A 20137-nucleotide genomic window follows, 5' to 3' on the forward strand; every position below is an offset into this window, starting at 1 on the left:
GTTTCGGTCTATAACAGATCAAGATGCGATCTTTGCTAGAGCAGCAAGGTTGTGGGCGCCGCTAACTGCAAAAGGAAAGGCGAAAAAGCAGACGAGAAGGATGACGAGTGGGTAACCCTAAATGAAAATGCTCACTCGACAATCATGTTGTGCATGTCTGACGATGTTATCATCGAAGTCGCTGATCAGGAAACTGCGGCTGCCCTCTGGACGAAGTTAGAGAGTCTATACATGACGAAGTCTCTAACCAATATGTTGCTCCTGAAGCAACGTCTGTTCCGATTACGCATGCAGGAAGGTATGCCCCTTCGGGACCATCTGGAAAATTTGAACAAAATTTTGCTGAATTTGCGTAATGTTGAAGTTAAAGTATAAGATAAGGATGCTGTTTTAATTCTGTTAGTTTCTTTGCCTGAGTCGTATGAGAATTTCGTTGAGTCTTTTATGACTGGGAAAGAAACTCTGTCTCTGGAAGATGTTCTATCTGCTTTCCATATCAGAAAAGATCGGCAACAGCCAGCTAGTTTAGCCACAGAAAGTCAGGCATCGGGATTATCTGCTACGGGTACGGGTCAGAAGAAATCTGGAAAGAAGAAGTCGAAATCAAAAGGAGGAACGAAAGATTTCCAACTCGGCGACATCTGCAGATATTGTAAAGAACCAGGGCACTGGAAGTATGATTGTCCGAAGAAGAAAAAGAAAAAGGGCAAGAAAGGGGATGTCAATGGTTCAGCAACTGTAGCAGAAGCTGATGACTCAGATTCTGAAGTAAGTCTGGCGCTGGTTGCAGATGACCAGCCACATAGCAACGATGTGTGGATTTTTGACTCAGGAGCATCGTACCATCTATGTCCGCACATGGAGTATTTCACCACTTACGAGCAGATAGATGGATGCAACATTACCATGGCCAACAGTGTTGTCTGCAAGGTGGTTGGCATTGGCTCTATCAGAATAAGGACGCACAATGGGGTGTTCTGCACCTTGAGCGATGTCAGGTTCCACATATGACGAAAAATCTGATATCTCTGAGTACCTTTGACAGTAAGGGATTCAGCTTCAAAGGTGAAGGTGGAGTAATGCATATTATAAAAGGTTCGAAGGTGGTTCTGACAGCCTTGAAATGGGGTACCTTGTATATTCTGAAAGGTTCCATCGTGACAGGCTCTGCTGATACTGCATCATCCGAGATTCCGGCTGAGAGTATGACAAAGCTATGGCATATGAGGCTTGGTCACATGGGGGAACGAAGGATGCAAAATCTGTCAAAGCGTGATTTTCTCTCTGGGCATAAAGTGAAGAATCTGGATTTCCGCAAACACTGTGTTTTTGGGAAGCTTTATCGCAACAAGTTCCCAAAGAAAGCTGTTCATCGGACCAAGGGGACGCTCGACTACATTCACATGGATTGTTGGGGTCCATCGCGTGTTGAATCTATTGGAGATCACAGGTATTTTATGTCGATGATTGACAACTACTCGATGATGACTTAGGTGTTCATGATGAAGCATAAAGGTGGCGCTTTCAAGAAGTTCAAAAAGTGGAAAACCTTGATGGAAAATCAGATAGGGAAGAAGATCAAGTGACTGAGAACTGATAATGGTTTGGAATTCTGTTCGTCTGAGTTCAATGAGTTCTGTAAGAACGAGGGGATTGTTCGCCACAACACTATCAGACATACACCGCAACACAATGGTGTGGCAGAACGCATGAATCAAACACTGCTGGAAAGAGCGAGATGCATTCTTTTCCAGGCTGGGTTGACTAGGAAGTTTTGGGCAGAAGCAGTAAACACGGCATGTTACCTGATCAACCGTGGACCTCACACTGGCATTGACTGCAAGACACCTTATGAGGTATGGTCTGATACACCTGCAGATTACTCGTTGCTGAGAGTTTTTGGAAGTACTGTTTACCATCATGTGAGTGAGGGTAAATTGGAACCAAGATCTAAGAAAGGGGTATTTGTTGGTTATAGAGAAGGAGTTAAGGGGTATAGAATATGGTCACCTTCGGAGAATAAAGTTATTCACAGTCGGAATGTGGTGTTTGATGAGAATTCTATGCTTAACTCAGTTGTGACGTCTATCGGTGCAGATGATTCTGGTAGTGTTGAAAAACAGATGGAGCTGCAAGTCACTCACAATCAGAGTGAATCACAACTCCAAGGTGTAGAAGATCAACACACTACTGCTGAAACTACTGGTAACGATATCCATCCTGAGGCTCGTCAAAGAAGCATTGCTATTGATAGAGCTAGGAGGACATGTGTGAAACCTCCACAGAAGTACGGTTTTGAGGACATGTTGGCATATGCACTACAAGTTGCCAGTGAGGTGGAAGATGAACCATCCACTGCAGAACCATCTACATACAAGGAAGCTGTTTCGGGTAGTGAGCGTCCTAGATGGCTCGCTACAATAGGAGAGAAAATGGGATCACTATGGAAAAATCTGACTTGGAGCTAGTCAAACGGCTGAAGGGGAGAAAGGTGTTACTTGCAAGTGGATATTCAAGAAAAATGAAGGGACCATAACAGATGAGGGTATTAGATACAAAGCTCGTCTAGTTGCAAGAGGGTTCATGCAGAAAGAAGGGGTTGACTATAAGAGATATTCTCACCAGTGGTTAGACACACTTCCATCGGAGTGTTACTTTCGATAGTGGCACATTATGATTTGGAGCTTGAGCAACTAGATGTGAAGACGGCTTTCCTACACTGACTGCTCGAGGAAGATATCTACATGACTCAGCCAGAGGGATTTGTGGTTCCGGGCAAGGAGGATTATGTTTGCAAGTTGAAGAAGTCCTTATATGAACTAAAGCAGTCCCCGAGGCAATGGTATAAGAGATTTGACAGCTACATGATCCAGCTGGGATACAGCAGGAGTTCGTATGATTGTTGTGTATATCATTACAAAGCTGATGATGGTTCCATGGTCTATCTTGTTCTGTATGTGTGGATGATATGCTTATAGTTGCTAAGTCGAAGTCTGAAATTCAGAAGTTGAAAGCTCACCTTAGTGTTGAGTTTGATATGAAGGATTTGGGTGCTGCAAAGAAAATTCTGGGCATGGAGATATCTAGGGATAGAACAAAGAAGAAGCTTTCCCTGTCGCAGAAGAGCTACATTGAGATGATTTTGTCAAAATTTGGCATGTCTACATCAAAGGCTATTGATACTCCAAGTGCCATAAATATTCATCTGTCATCTGATCAGGCACCAAAATCTGAAGCTGAGGAGAAGTACATGTCTCGAGTTCCGTACTCGAATGTTGTTGGGAGTCTGATGTATACTATGGTCTGCACTAGGCCAGACATAGCACATGCTGTTAGTGTTGTCAGCAGATTCATGGGGCAGCCTGGAAATGATCACTGACAGGCTGTAAAGAGAATCTTTCGTTACTTGAGAGGTACGTCTGATGTTGGTCTCGCTTATGGAGGTGATACTCAATGTTCTGTGATTGGTTATTCTGATTCTGATTATGCTGGAGATGTTGACGGTAGAAGATCTATGACTGGCTATGTTTGGTGGTTCCGTTGTTAGTTGGAAGGCAACTTTGCATGCTGCAGTTACTTTGTCTACGGCTGAAGCAGAGTATATGGCATTGACAGAAGCTGCTAAAGAGGGAATATGGCTGAAAAGGCTAGTTGGTGATCTTGGTCTACATCAAGAGCAAACTGTTGTTTTCTGTGATAGTCAGAGCACTATTTGTTTAGCCAAGGATCAGGTCCATCATGAGAGGACCAAACATATCGATGTGAGGTATCATTTTCTGAAGAATGAGAAAATAATTGAGGTGAAGAAAGTAGGTACTACTGATAATCCTGCTGATATGTTCACCAAGCCGGTCCCGCAGAGCAAGTTTCAACACTGTTTGGACTTGCTTAACGTCATGAGCTGTTAATTGTCCGGGGAGGGCAAATATGAGGCAAGGAAGGAGAAGTCTGTTCGTTTAGCATTGTAATGATGCATCTACAAGGGAGAATTCAAGTCAAGGTGGAGATTTGTTAGTATGCCTTGATTCTGTATAGGATTATGTTTCCTAGGCCTAGTCTGTCTCATGCGTGCCTATTTATATGGGAGTAGAGCACATAAATCTGAAATCTGAAATTTGTAGCCATAATATGAACACACTCTGAATAAAATCTGTTTTCCGTTTCCTGCCCGTGGACGTAGCCAACAATGTTGGTGAACCATGTAAATTTGTGTCTTCTTTAGGTTTCTATTTATATCGATTACACAATTGATCTATTCTGTCACAACAATCAATGACCTAGGATCTCACCTAAAAAATTTAATAGTACTCATTAATTAATTTATCAATAAATTAAACTATCTTTATTTTATCATCCTCTTGCCACAAATTAATTGATTAAATTACGCAATGTTGTTTTTCTTCTAGAATTTATTTTTATATAAGATAATTTTGCGCATTTAATATTATCAAACATAATATTAATACTTTAAAAGAGTACATCATTCAAATATACCCAATACTACACATTATCCTATTCTGAATGCCAAACAAGCCTTTGATCACTAGTTTTATCTTGTAACAGGGCTCAAGGGAGAGACTCGAACTTGCATGAACTGTGACCTGTCATTCAGAGGATTAGCATTATAAACTTTCACATAACATAGGTTTCAATAAGAAATTATTACACAAACTAATAAATCATAGAAAAAAAAAGAAAAAGAAAAAGAGAGATCTTGTACTATATATCATTAATAATGAGAAATATATTGAGCAGAATATTTTTTTTCCATCCTTTAATTTCCCCTTTTTTCCTTTTTTCTCCTTTTAAACAAGAAAAACTCGCAACAGGTAATTAACATGATTATGTGCTTCCACTACTGTGGAAATCCACATTTTGTGATCTCATTAATTTTTTCCAATTTCAAAATCCGATTGCAGTCAATTCATGAAGAAATTTATTTATTCAAATTCAAAATGAAAGTATTCAATTATCACAAAGCTGTCCCATCCACATAATAATAGGCTAATGGAAGAATCTTAAAATGCAAGCAAATCAACATGAAGCTGTATATAAAACCTAGATTATCATAAAAATATATTGATCTTACTTGGATCGAGATCAGATATAAGTGCAGCAGCATTGAAATAACAACTGCCTCCTTTGTGCTTCATGTTTTGATAGTAGCTGTTGAATGCATATGAGGAGTGGTCCTTGACTGTGTTAGGAAGGTAGCACGGCCCACTCTCTCCGATGGCGCTGCAGTCCGCCCCATTGCTGCAAGCCCACTTCATGGCTTGCTCGAGCACATCCTCTGGGGTTTGCTCGTCCGCTATGCAATAGTCCTGGAACTCTCCATCTAAAACCATCGCAAAAATTAATCCAATAATTAATAGTATCTCATTTATTTTGAAATTAAGCAGTGTACATCTGCATAAATATAGAGAATGTTACCAGAATTATGTAATAGCGAGAGTAGGAAGAAGAGAGTGATTAGAGCCTTGATCAACATCTTCATCACAAATGATTTGAGTTTTACAAAAATGTACTATAAGGGGTGTGGCTTCAAAGGCAAAACTCCTATCTTTATATAAAGATGGATATGGAGGTTAAATATTTATAGCTTTTTCTGCACATATCAGCGTAAAAGATAAAAATGGAATGTGGTAATTAGTAATTACTCAAATTCTCATTCTTCAACGTTTGTAATCAGTTACCATTTATTATGCTAATTGCATTCTTTCATTATATAGATTTTGTGTTTGACTGGAACTAGTCATACGCATTGAGTAATTCCTAAACAAAATTATATCTATATTACATTTTGGTGTTCAAGTATTATTGTTTTCAACATATTAGCAGTAATTTATTTTTTGAGGGGAATAGAATCTTCAATAGTCTATTTGCACATGACAGCTTATTATGGAAAAGAATACACGGTGCTGTTAAGAGCATCGACACCGCCTTAATTGCGAAGGAAACATAAATAAAAGTAGTAAAAGTAAAGATTCTGTTCCAACCCATCCTTTCCCTTTTCAACTTGCCCTTATTCACACGCATGAAGATGACTCGTTAGCACCAGCGCTGCTCTGTGACGCTCTTGATCTCTCTTGGAGCTTGATCCTTTCGAACAGACACTGCTTCTCAGCCTCGGCTTCATGCTCCTCAGACTTTTCAGTCTTGGCGAGTGCAATTCTGCGGAGCCTCTCAGCTTCTCGCCGGGCCTCGTTGGCCTTCATCTCGAACATATCAGCCTCAGCCTGTTTGAGTCTTACAATGCTCTCGAGCTCATCGATCTGCATCTTCTTTCTCTGCCTTTCCATTTCAGTCAGAAACTTCTCCCGCTTTATCTTTGAGCTCATGATCACAAGCCTCAACAGAAAATCGAGCCTTTTTTACCATCTGCATCTTCTCCTCGGCTACCATTTCCATCTTTCTAACAGCTTCTTGCGCAGTCCTATTGAATGCTTCCTTTGGAGACAGCATCCTGCCAGCATCTTCACTGTCTTGATTTTTGAACGAATCTTCAAGCTCTGTTGAAGAAACAACATTTTGAGCTGAAAATTGAATTCAATTAGAGATGCATGCATAGTAATGTCAATGAGTAAAGCCCTGCCTTGAAAGAACATCAAGATTTAATATGGCAATGAGTAACAACATTTTGAGCAGAAAATTGTACTATTTAATTAGAACAAACGTAATTAGGCAATGAGTAAAGCTCTACCTTGAAAGAACATCAAGATTACTTTATAAGGAATAGGTTCAGCAGCCCCAATTTCCATAGTAATGTCCTGCCTCAGTTTTAACAGAATGGCCCATGCCAATCTGTCCATTTCGAATGGAACAATGTGAGTCCAGTGAGAGCATAAATCACTCCCAATCCAGCGGCATGTGTTAACCTCAAAATCAGAAGTGTTGCAGATCACACAGGTTGCAGAAACCATTTCTTCTCGAGCACAACTCACAGGCACAGTCCTCTGCTGGTAAGGTGCTTCCGCATGCTATGTTTCTGCATCTCCTGTATAAGAATATATCGATAAGAGAAGCTTGAGATTGACTGACGCTAGGACGTAAAAATACTTGAATGCCAGTCTTCATTGCAACCAGGATCTCGAGCTGAACCCTGTGTGTCATAATCAGTGTTTTCTCTGTTAAAACACCCCTACTCTCTGAACCATCTTCTGGAAAAATAGGAAGTCTTCTTTCTGTTTCGGACCACCTAACCCTTCAAGAGAGGCCGAAGCTCATTCTTTAAATTTTCCAGATACTAATCTGGAAGGTTTTGCATCTTCTCTGCTATAATTTCCACTTTTTGTCTAGCTACATCCATGACAGACTGCACTGTGAAACCATTCTGTTTTTGTTTTTCCTTCTCTAGTCTCTTCCTACCAAAGCATCGGCAGTGGGCCAAGTTTCCAGGGAACTAGCACTATCAGATGGTGACTCGCGGACTTGATCAGAATTTGAGCCGCGCTCATGGAGATTTGGATCCACAGGCATCTGAAGAGACCAATGAGAGGGATGTCTAAAGCCCACCTCCTCCAGACCGTGGCTGTTTTCGAGGAGGCAGCATTGATGATTGGTCATTGATATGAGGTCCAGAGGATGTCATGTCCCCATTTCAAGATGCCCCTAATGATCTGCACTTCAATGTGCAAAACTAATGTAATGGAAGTTACAGCAATCTCATGAAACTGAAAAAAAAAGTGAAATAAAACTATTATATCCATATTTTAACGACTGAAAAAGAACCAACACTTATCACTATTTCGAGCAAACACTCGAAGCGAATAGCTTGTACAAACTTGTATATCCATCCCAAGTGGATTTAAGTGGTACAACACACCCGAGCTTTATGACCACAAATTAGAAAAACAAGTATTCCAGCAAAGTTGAAGCAATCAAGTGTAACAGCCACCATCCTAGCTATGAGACTTGCTTTTACAGATACAGCTACATAGTGGTATTAGGGAGAGAAATTTGAAAATAGTATATTTTAAATTTAAGCTCCTCTCCTGTAGTATCATCTAAACTGCATGTTACCACCAATAACTGTGTATGAAAGTAAGATCAGGAGAGTTTTCAGTCAGTAAAATTAAGAGAAAAAGAGATAATATTTCTGTGAAATTCTCATTCCTCTTAAAACAGTAGCTAATGTTTCAAAATGAAACTTGAATACTTTGTGTTTCCTTATGGGTTCCGGTGGTTTTGTACCACTCTATTTACATAGTCAACTTTTATGGACTACAGTCTCGTAGTTTTTTCTGATTTGGGTTTCCAATTGAAGATTCTTGTCTCCATCTTGCAATCCTGCACTTTATATGGATTTCAGGTTTGACCCCACATTTTGAATTAGTGTAGTCGAAAACAGATTCGTCTAACTCATCTATTTAGGAGTCATTTAACCTCAAACTTTCCAAATAGTAAAATGACTCTATTAATATGGAACGGAGAGAGTATATAACACATGTGGAACATTACTTATTTAATACTACCAGCATTTCCCTCTTTTACTGAACTTATTTAAATTAAAATAGTCACAATTAATAAATGGCATTTAACTCTATACTTATATATTTTGTTTTATATCAATATTAATTAATGATTTCTCTCTCCTTTAGTACTTTTCTTTAATCTTTCATCTCTAAGCATAACAATGACAAATCCAATTATAATAATTTAAAATAAATTTTATTGCAAGTTTAAATCAATAAACTAAGACATTAATTACCTAAGTACACGTCGAGTTATTTATTAATTATTACTATGAATTAAATCATGCAAATCAAGTAATTAAATAATTAAATTAAAATTAATTTAAATCATGCAAATACTGATTTGGGAGAAATCATGCAAATACTGATTTAGGAGAAATTATATACTCCATGAGTCAGATTTATGGCATTTTTCTCAATTGTCAATTTAATTTATATTTGGAGGAAAACTATGTAAAATTAAGTCTAAATCTAGGACTTTTTTTTTTTGCAAATTTGTATATCAATGACGAAAGTCATTAATTTTAGCATGAAAACTCAAAATACTTGCACCATATTCCATTGCAGGTCTCCCAAGCTACTTGCACAAGTTATTTTTTGGCAAAAATTGAATTTGTTATTATGCTTTACTCGCTCTTATTTTATTTTCTTTCATATGTAAATATAAATTTTTTAAATCAAGTGTCCAAAAGAAATGTCTCTAATAGTTTTGACTGAGGAAGTGTGAGATTAGACTAAAGTATATTGACTTTCAAATCATACATAATATATCCCAAATCTAAATTAATTGGTAATAAGAAAAATGCCAAAGTTATATAATTGATTAGTATTTTTTAAAATTACAAAATTCGATAAAAAAAAACTAAATTTCATATTTTTTACTGCTATTTTAACTAGTATTCCTGATTACCTTATAATCATATGGTCCAATATATATAATCCAATTAAATCATATTTTTACAAGGAAACTATATTTGAATTATATAATATAACCATAAAATATCTCCTCACACGGAGCCCGGAATTCAATTTAGCAGGGGTAACAATAAATACATTAAGAATTTTTAATAGTTTGAAATAGGACAAATTAAAAAAAATTAAATAACAAATAGTACAAGTGAAATATATTGAGATGAGGCAATTCCCCTCATTCCCACCAAGTAGATCCCGCGCTTCTGATGCTCCTAATTACCAAAAAAATATGACATATATAAGGAAAGACCGTAGTTGAATTAAAAGTGAAAACACTTCTCCTATCTCCACTAGGAACATTACCATATATAAAATCACAAATCCTTTCCATAACAACGGACAAAACTTACCATATTCTCAATTCTTTCCATATGCGCGCAACGGTAATTTAAAACATACTCCTTTGTTCATTACATCTATAAAATCCCATCCATTTCCGATCTCCCTCACCGTCTCACAATTTCTCCACACCTACGAAAGCAAGATGTTTATCCGAGACATCACAATTGCCGATATGAAACACAAACTCGACATGAAAGGCAGTCTCTTCGACGTTCTGCTCGCCACGACGGAACGAGCGGCGGAGATTCTCGAGAGCGAGAGAAAAGCCGCCGCGCAAATCCCACGCCCGAAGCGCAAAATCGAGAAACCCTCCTCCTCCTCCGACGCAAAGAGAAGAAAGTGTGAAGGTGTGTCCTTGCAGTTCACTGATTCAGTCAAGTGACAGAGCCGTTGAAGCTCGGGGCAGGGATCAAGAAGGAAGCTCGGCTTTGAGCTAGAACTAGCCGAGAAGGGAGTTCGGTTTTGAGCCGAGAAGGGAGTGCGGTCTTGAGCTCGGTTTGAGCGCCGAGAAGGGAGTGCGGTCTTGAGCTCGGTTTGAGCTGCCGAACTGGAACTAGCAGGGAGCTCGGTTTGAGCTGCCGAGCTGAAACTAGCCGTTGGTGTTTAGCGGTTGTAACTGTTTCTAGAAACAAATTAGTTAGTTTGTTTTTCTTCTTGACTCCCATATATACTTACAGCTCGATTGTAATCAGAGAGAGAGAGAGACGCAGAACACAGATTACACACACAATTGGAAGAGAATTCTTGCACTAGCTAGCGTTTGCTTAGAGTGATAGATTGTAAGTGTGAAGTTCTTGTATTGAGAGTTCCATCAATAAAATTCCGGTCATCTTCTCCGTGGACGTAGGTGATTCATCACCGAACCACGTTACACCTTTGTGTGTTTTATTTTTCGATCGTGTGCGTGTGAGATCGGCGGCAACACGACCCCAACAAGTGGCGCCGTCTGTGGGAAGACTTCCACGATTTGCCGATTGATTGGTTTCTGGGTGAGTTCGTGTCTAGAGGTTCCGTTGTATAAGCTGATCTTGGCGATTGCCCACCGCTCGTTTTGAGAAATGTCTACAGCCAAGTTCGAGGTGGAAAAGTTCACCGGGAGAAACGATTTTGGGCTGTGGAGACTGAAGATGAAGGCCATCTTGATGCAGCAAGGCCTATGGGATATCTTGAAGAATGAAGGTGACGCTAAAGAAGGCAAACCTGATACTGATGACAAGGAGAAGCAAAGGCTTCAAGATATGCAGTATAAGGCTTATAGCACCCTGATCTTGAACCTCACGGACAGGGTGCTAAGGGAAGTTTCCAAGGAGGAGACGGCTGCAGGAGTATGGGGGAAACTTGAGTCATTGTATATGACCAAGTCTCTGGCGAACCGGTTACATTTGAAGCAAAGGCTTCTTGCTTTCAAGTTTTCAGATGGAAAGAGCATTTCTGAACAGCTTGAGGAGTTTGGGAAATGCATAGATGATCTTGAGAATATCGATGAGGTCATTAAAGATGAAGATAAGGCATTGATGTTGCTCAATTCCCTGCCTAAAAGTTATGAGCACTTCAAGGATGCAGTGCTTCTTGGAAGAGAAACCAAGGTCACCTATGAAGAGATTCATTCTGCATTAAAGATGAAGGAATCTCAGAAGGCTGATAACAAACAAACTGATCCAGTAGCTGAGAGTCTGCATGTGAAAAATAATCAGAATAAAAGGGGTTCCAAGAAGAAGTTCCAGAAGAAGGAAGAAGGTGGAGTATGGAAGGAGAAGAGAAGCTGTCACTACTGTAAGAAACCGGGCCATTTAAAGAAGCATTGCTTTGCTTGGAAGAAGAAACAAGAGCGAGAAAAGGCTGGGAACATAGAGACTGCTGATCTGGCTCAGGATGTTGAAGATAATGAAGCTTTGAATATCCACTCAGGGGCCAAGATTGAGGAATGCTGGATCATGGATTCAGGTTGCTCCTTCCACATTTGCTCACACAAATCTTGGTTCCAAGAATTATCAGCTTGGGAAGGATCAATGATGCTAGGAAATGATCAAGTGTGCAATGTCAAGGGCATTGGGAACATCAGATTGAGGATGAAGGATGGGAGTATGAAGACTCTCACAGAAGTCAGATTCATTCCTCAAATCAAGAGAAATTTAATATCTCTTGGAATGCTAGAGTCAAAAGGGTGCAGATTCAACTCTGGTGATGGGATCCTCACAGTAACAAAAGGCACCAGAATTGTGATGGAGGCTCAGAGAAAGAACAGCCTATACTATTTGCTGGGTGAAACCGTGGTTGATGCTGTGAATCTTGCCCAGACAGAAGACCTGTATCTATGGCATGCCAGGCTTGGACATGTGGGTGAGAAAGGCATAAGAGAGCTGGCTAAACGAGGAGTGATGAAGTTAAGTGCATCAGACAGCCTAAAGAAATGTGAATCTTGCATTCTAGGAAAGGCAAAGAAGCTGCCATTTTCTGGTGGGAAACACACTTCATCAGCCCCATTTGTGTATGCCCACAGTGACTTGTGGGGGCCATCCCAAACTGAATCCATAGGTGGAGGCAAGTATTTCATCTCCATCATAGATGATTACTCAAGAAAAGTGTGGATTTACATTCTAAGAGAGAAGTCCCAAGCTTTTGAAAAATTTAGAGAATGGCATGCTAGATATGAGAATGAAAAGGGCTCAGTGCTTAAATATCTAAGGACTGATAATGGCATGGAGTTTCTGTCTGCGGAGTTTGATAGTTTCTGTAAAGTGAAAGGGATAAGAAGGCATAGGACCGTGCCAAGAAATCCTCAACAGAACGGGCTGGCAGAAAGAATGAATAGGACATTGCTAGAAAGGGTGAGGTGCATGCTATTCTACTCTGGAATGCCAAAGAGATTCTGGGCAGAGGCTGTCTCTACTGCAGCTAATCTGATCAATAAGTGTCCATCATCTGCTATATCCAATGAGACCCCAGATCAAAGATGGTATGGAAGCCTAGGTGACTACTCAGCCTTGAAGGTGTTTGGGTGTGCTGCTTATGCACACATTAAGCAGAGTAAATTGGAGCCAAGGGCAAAGAAATGTGTGCTGTTGGGATACCAAGATGGGGTGAAAGGATACAGATTGTGGAATTTGGATAGAGAAGGCAGAAATATCATTGTGAGCAGAGATGTGACATTCAATGAAGAGGAGATGCCATTTAAAGATGATGGGAAGCCCTCTGGTGGTGGCAGTAGCTCTGATATGCAAAACCTTGAGTTTGGTGGAGAATCTGCTGGAACAGACACTGATGAGGATGTTGTGATCACAGAAAATCAAGAAGAAGGTGGAGCAACTAGTTCTCAACATACTCAGAACACAGGTGAGCAGGAGTCACCAGTGCAGCAAGCTGCTGCAGCTCAAGGGGCCAGAAGAAATCCAAGAAGAAATGCAGGCCTACCTAGCAGATTCTCAGATTATGACATGAGCTTCTTTGCTCTATGTGTAGCAGAAGTACTCATGTTTTCAGAACCCTCAACCTATGAAGAAGCCATGAGTTGCAAAGAAAGTCAGAAATGGATCAAGGCCATGGAAGAAGAAATAGAGTCCTTGCTGAGAAATGGGACTTGGATTTTGGTGACTGATCCAGGGACTCAGAAGCTGATCAGTTGCAAATGGGTGTTTAAGAAGAAAGTAGAGGTGGGGGAAGTTGAAAGTATACGGTTTAAGGCAAGGCTGGTTGCTAGAGGATTCACACAAGTAGAGGGTATTGACTACACAGAGGTGTTCTCTCCAGTGGTGAAGCACACTTCTATTCGGATCTTATTGGCCATGACTGCTCATTTCAACTGGGAGCTGCATCAACTTGATGTGAAGACAGCATTTTTGCATGGAGATCTAGAGGAGACGATCTATATGATGCAGCCTAAGGGTTTTGAGAAGCCGGGAGAAGAAAAGAAAGTTTGCCTGTTAAAGAAAAGCCTATATGGGCTCAAGCAAAGCAGCCGGCAGTGGAACAAGAAGTTTCATGAGCAGATGGAATTGATGGCATTTGAGAGATCCAGTTTTGATAGCTGCGTGTATGTCAAGAGAAGTGGAAATCTAATACTGGCCTATCTACTGCTGTATGTGGATGATATTCTGCTGGCAGGATCAAGCAAGAGTGAGCTGCTGTCTGTGAAGGATGAGTTGAAGCAGAGATTTGATATGAAAGATCTTGGGGAAGCCAAGAGAATCTTGGGTATGGATATTGTCAGGAACAGAAAAAAGAAAGAACTGAAATTGGTTCAGGCTGATTATATCAGAAAGGTGGTAGAAAAATACCAGGTAAAGAGTGAAAAGTCAGTATCCACTCCATTGGCTAGCTGCTTCAAACTCAGTAAAGAACAGATGCCAAAGACAGCTGAAGATAGAGAAGAGATGAGCAAGATACCCTATGCAAATATAGTGGGAAGTGTGATGTACTTGATGATATGTACAAGGCCGGATGTGGCTCATGCCATAAGCGTTGCAAGTAGATATATGGCTGATCCAGGTAGGGATCACTGGGCAGCACTAAAGTGGATTCTGAAATACCTGAAAGGGTCTGTCATGGTTGGCTTGAAGTTTGGTGGTGGAGTATGGTCTGAGGAGAGGGAAGTCCTAGAAGGATTCTGTGACTCGGATTATGCGGCTAACTTAGACAACAGAAAGTCTCAGAGTGGTTACATCTTCACACTATATGGCACAGCAATTAGCTGGAAATCAAATTTGCAGTCTGTGGTTGCACTGTCCACAACCGAAGCTGAGTATATTTCTCTGACTGAGGCTGCAAAGGAAGGGAAATGGTTGCAAGGAATCTTGGAAGATTTAGGAATGAAGCTGGGAGCAGTGAAGATTAACTGTGACAGCAACTCGGCTATATGTTTAGCAAAACATCAAATGTTCCATGAGAGGTCCAAGCACATTGATGTGAGGAGGAACTTCATTAGAGATGAAATTCAGGATGGAAGGATTGATGTGGTAAAGGTTCCTACTGAAGAAAATGCATCAGATATGTTGACAAAATCTCTACCGGCTTCAAAGTTCAAGCATTGTTTGAAGTTGGTTGAGGTTGTGGAGTGCTGAGGTATGAAACAGGTTTTGAGAAGGGAATTTAGATGTTGATGGAGACTTGCAAGGACAAGGTGGAGATTTGTGAAGGTGTGTCCTTGCAGTTCACTGATTCAGTCAAGTGACAGAGCCGTTGAAGCTCGGGGCAGGGATCAAGAAGGAAGCTCGGCTTTGAGCTAGAACTAGCCGAGAAGGGAGTTCGGTTTTGAGCCGAGAAGGGAGTGCGGTCTTGAGCTCGGTTTGAGCGCCGAGAAGGGAGTGCGGTCTTGAGCTCGGTTTGAGCTGCCGAACTGGAACTAGCAGGGAGCTCGGTTTGAGCTGCCGAGCTGAAACTAGCCGTTGGTGTTTAGCGGTTGTAACTGTTTCTAGAAACAAATTAGTTAGTTTGTTTTTCTTCTTGACTCCCATATATACTTACAGCTCGATTGTAATCAGAGAGAGAGAGAGACGCAGAACACAGATTACACACACAATTGGAAGAGAATTCTTGCACTAGCTAGCGTTTGCTTAGAGTGATAGATTGTAAGTGTGAAGTTCTTGTATTGAGAGTTCCATCAATAAAATTCCGGTCATCTTCTCCGTGGACGTAGGTGATTCATCACCGAACCACGTTACACCTTTGTGTGTTTTATTTTTCGATCGTGTGCGTGTGAGATCGGCGGCAACACGACCCCAACAGAAAGATCCCAAACCCCGCCATCAACAACAACGAACGCCCCCCGCTGCCTGAGGAATTCAAAATTGCGATCGAAGAGATGTCGCGTGGGGCGGACGCGCCGGCGAAATTGGTGATACAGAAGCAGCTTTACGGCACTGATCTGAGCAGCGGCCACAACCGTCTGTCGATCCCGATGAACCAGATTGCGGACGATTTCTTGACGGAGGGAGAGAAGGAGCACCTCCGCGGCTACGACTCGAAGAGCAAGAAGAAGAAGTACATGGATGTGAAGGTGGTGGGGCCGTCTCTGTCTGCGTCGGAGACCGTCAAGTTCTCGCGGTGGGACATGGCGAAGAAGGACGGCGGGAAGACGTCGTCCAGCTACGTTATCAATGGGAAGTGGAATGCTATTGTGGCTAAGAATAAGTTGAGGATTGGGGTGGTGGTGCAATTGTGGTGTTTCAGAGTTGATCGGGAGTTGTGCTTCGCCCTCGTGCGCCTGCCGGGGAATGGCTCCGCCGGCGCCTGATCAGTTTATGTATATCTGTTGTTTAATTTCTTGATTTCAAATAGCAATGTTTCTTATTTGGGGGAACAAATTTAATTAGGGTTGTATTACGGTGTGTGTAAGTAAGCATTTTGTTGTTAATTGATTCGGATTTTGTAATTAATTGAGGCTTCTGGTGTGTATCGTTTACAAATTTATTGTCTTCATTTGTCTCTTTACATTCAAATCAATCTTCCGAAAAACCCTAAATCATAGGGGTTAGGGATTTAACAATGAAAGATGTGGAAGAGGTAAATCATATTTAGTTTATTTATATCCTAAGGATATCTAATAATTCATGATCGTGAATATGTGAATGCTTGTTTGTTTTAGGCCTTGTTTCGATATATGTATGATTTAATTCATTCACGTAGGTAAGATTCAAAATACATACGGAAGAAAAAAGCGTTTATATCCCTCTACCACTACTATACAATTCTGTTTATGTTACATGAATACCCATACTACGGTTGTCGAGTATGTTACAACTTTTTTTGGTACAAGGAGGGGAGACACAAAAGAAAGAGAAGAGTATTGTTTTATTTCAAAATTTTCTAGTTTTAATATGTCTAAAAGTTTAACTTAATAAATTTATCCGTATTTATATCTCTGAGCATGCATCGCCACACACACACACAAACACACGCGATACTAATTATCTCAGAATATATCAAGATTATGTTTGTTTATCTATCTTTTCTTGTTAGGAAATTATGGTTTTGTTTATTGAAGTGATATGTAATTATGTATGTGTATCTATATTTTTTTGTTGTTATAGATTTTTCATTTTATTTTTTAAGGTAAATGACTTGAAATTTAAAGTTCACATTAAATACTCTATCGCTTGGTCAACTCATATATCCTGTTGTTGAAATTTTGGGTTTGTATGTCGAGGTGCTACGTTCATTTTACTTTATTTATTTTTGTAAGCTTCCTATTAATAGAATCTATCTACACTTGCATGCAACTGTAAAGATTTTCCAAATTGTAGGAATTAACCATTATAAAAGTGACCACCACATATAACATATTTGGACACTGGGTAGTGGTAAAATGCAAACTCTAAATATTGTACAAACTCCAAACTATGATTTAGACTGTTAGAATATATTAACAGATGACAAAATAACATCAACAAAAAATGTCAGCACATTGTAAACACAGCATCAACCGTTCACATTGTGTTGACATTTTTGTGGTCGTTATTTTATCATCTGTTAACATTTTCTAACGGCCTAAATCATAGTTTGGAGTTTATACAATATTTAGAGTTTGCATTGGATTACATCCCTTTGGACACTATTATTAAGGACAAATTTTGTTAGCACAACTCATCTTATTTTATTTGATCTTATATCTCAAAGGATACTGGGAACATATTTACATACTAGTATTTACATAAGGCAAAGCTAAAACATACCGGCCATGAACGTTACGATGTCGCCATAATGATAGATAGTGATATACGATATCATCAATCTGATTACATAGCCCACCCGGCCCAACCCAATAATACAACAACTTGGGCCATGCCGCCTTCCAAATAAAAACCATATTCATGATTTTTGTAGTGTTACAAAAAAAAGACCGTTCTACTAAAATAAGTCATGGCCTATTAATAATCCCTCCATCCCCCATTAATTTTAAAGGAAAGTGGATTGAAAAAGTTAGTGCAATATGAGTCTCACTTTTAAATATTAGTTTTATAATAAAATGTAGGTGGAATGAGTTAGTGGAACGTGAGACCTACAGACCTACTCACTATTTATGATAAAAAATGAAAGTAGATAATTAATGATGGACAGACAAAAATAGCAAAATATGGACAATTAATGGAGAACGGAGGGAGTATAAAATACCTTGGTCGACGTTAATAATTAGTCTGGCCTACTAATATAATTAATCAATACTATGACTAATTTAGAAATGTAAAGAATTAATTTTGAAAATTGGTGCAAAATAACGTATCACACTTTATATTCATTCTTCTCTTTTTTTAATAGATAAATAAAAATTTAAAAGTTGCATCACATAGACTCGAACATAAACTGTTTAACTTCAAACATTACTGTTAAATCAACTCACACACACTCATTGACCTCTTAGTGTTATATTTTATCTAGATGTTCAAGGATGTGGACATATCTATGAATTCAAATGTTTAAAGGAACAAATTTGAAATTAACTATTTATGTTGTTATTATAACTACGTATTCACAATCACACTCACACACGGTGACTTGGCACCTTTCAACTTAATACTGAAAGACAAAACATCTTACCAATAGTTACTTAAAGAAAAATCAACTTTTAAATACTACGTAACTTTTTAATACTAAAACTTACTTTTTTTGTTTCTCAAACTCATATTTGGCAGATATAAATTTCAAGAAATTGTTTGATTATAAAAGAAAGTTGGTAGAAAAAAATTAGTGCAGAAGCCCAACTTTTATAATTACTACTAGTTTATAATAATTGTGACTAAAATGAGTTGTGACATGTGACTCAGTTTATTAGAATTAATAAAATAAATTGAGATATTTATTAGAGTCCGTCCAAATAAAAAAAAATATGAAACATTTATTGAGAGGGAGGATCGATGTAATATTATTCCTTTAATTTGGTGCTAATCCTTTGGGCCAAGTTGGCTTAGATGGGTTTTTTCCATATTGCAACTATCTAAGTATGTGCGAACTAGGGCTAATTTTATTTCTTAACTACACATTTATTTTACGGTTTGAATTTACTTCTGTAACTATTTTGCGATTATATTTATCGAAGAAACTCACAAATGCATTTCTTCAATTAATTAAACCCACATATAGAAAACGTGAATCGATTTGTGATTATTCTTAAATTTATTAATCCTCATACTCTAGAATTTTGTGCATCGTTTTGGTCTTCTAATCTAGAATTTTCGAAGATGCGACGCTTTTCTTTCTATTATTCGATTTAAATGATAAATCGTATATTAATCATAAAGTCACCGACCAACTAATATAGAAAAAGCTGCATAATAAAAGCAAAACAAATTTGCATATAAGTAAATTATTTAAATTAAAGGCCTGGCAACAGAATAGTTAACTTTAACTTAAGGACTCTTTTAAAATCCTTTAATTATATATCCAGGTGGCCAGCATCTATTTAGACCGCATTAATTTAATTCAACTTGGCAAAACATGCTAAACGAACGTAATAGATCAACACATGATTGGATATTTTTGTAATTTCACGATATTTCCATTAAATAATCAATTTAATTAGCATTGCATTTTATGCGGAGTAATTATAACAGAGGCGACATAATTAAGATTCCTCCACACCACCCCACAACTGAGCTCATCATTCCCACGTCAGCATAAATGGATGGTCATCCACAAATCATGAGAGAGAAGAAAGAGAATGGTGATAAGGGCATGAGCAGCCACTATAGGGGCATGAGCAGCCAATCTATAGGGCATGGAGCGTCCCGCTCTTATCACGAGCATCCACTATAGGGGCGGCGCGCCGGTCGCCGCCCCGCCGATCTATAGTGCATGAAGCGTCTGCCCTGAGGTGGACGCCATTTTTGGGGCGAAAGGCCCTCCGGCGATAATGGTGCGAGGACGCGCCGGTCACGCCGCGCCTATAGTGCGCCGGTCATCGGCGCGCCGGCCGCTCCCGGAATTTTTTTATTTTTTTAAATTATTTTCGAAAATTGTATTATAAATACCACTCTTCCACCACCCATTTTACACCATTTTCAAACACTCTTCATTAATTCACTCTCTACACTTTCACTCTAAAAAAATGGACGGTAGAGACGACGAATCACCCGGCACTGACGAATCGGGATATGGCGGCTATCCTTCCCAACCGTGGGGTTGGAGTCTAACTCCCCCTCCGTGGGGATCGAGTCTAATTCCTCCTCCATCTCAGCCGTGGAGGTCGAGTCCCACGCCCCAACCTTTTCAGAGAAATTTGAGCCGCTCGGCGTTTGGAGATTACAGACCCAACCTGGACGCGCTTCACCATCCGTGGCCGGAGACCTCTTTCCATTCCAGCCAATCTCCTTTCACCGATGCAGATCGAGACGCACTGGAGATGATGATGGGTCTGCTCA

The 20137-nt window shown here is 39.6% G+C and overlaps 2 protein-coding genes and 1 pseudogene across 2 annotated transcripts; 1 reads left to right on the forward strand and 2 right to left on the reverse strand.

The window, feature by feature from the left end:
- Window positions 1-4391: 4391 nt before the first annotated feature.
- On the reverse strand, window positions 4392-5657 carry LOC121741092 (PLASMODESMATA CALLOSE-BINDING PROTEIN 3-like). The gene is made up of 3 exons (XM_042133789.1): window positions 5434-5657; window positions 5090-5338; window positions 4392-4601 (listed from the first exon to the last, which is right to left on the reverse strand). The coding sequence occupies exons 1-3, from the start codon at window positions 5495-5497 to the stop codon at window positions 4567-4569; spliced, it is 348 nt and encodes a 115-aa protein (XP_041989723.1). The 5' UTR covers window positions 5498-5657; the 3' UTR covers window positions 4392-4566.
- Window positions 5658-5912: 255 nt separating this feature from the next.
- LOC121810694 lies at window positions 5913-7691 on the reverse strand (annotated as a pseudogene).
- Window positions 7692-15585: 7894 nt separating this feature from the next.
- On the forward strand, window positions 15586-16017 carry LOC121810695 (putative B3 domain-containing protein At3g49610). The gene has a single exon (XM_042211443.1). The coding sequence runs from the start codon at window positions 15586-15588 to the stop codon at window positions 16015-16017; it is 432 nt and encodes a 143-aa protein (XP_042067377.1).
- The last annotated feature ends 4120 nt before the right edge of the window (window positions 16018-20137 follow it).

The sequence above is a fragment of the Salvia splendens genome, chromosome 7 (assembly GCF_004379255.2).
Source record: "Salvia splendens isolate huo1 chromosome 7, SspV2, whole genome shotgun sequence".
In the NCBI taxonomy this organism is placed as follows: Eukaryota; Viridiplantae; Streptophyta; class Magnoliopsida; order Lamiales; family Lamiaceae; genus Salvia; species Salvia splendens.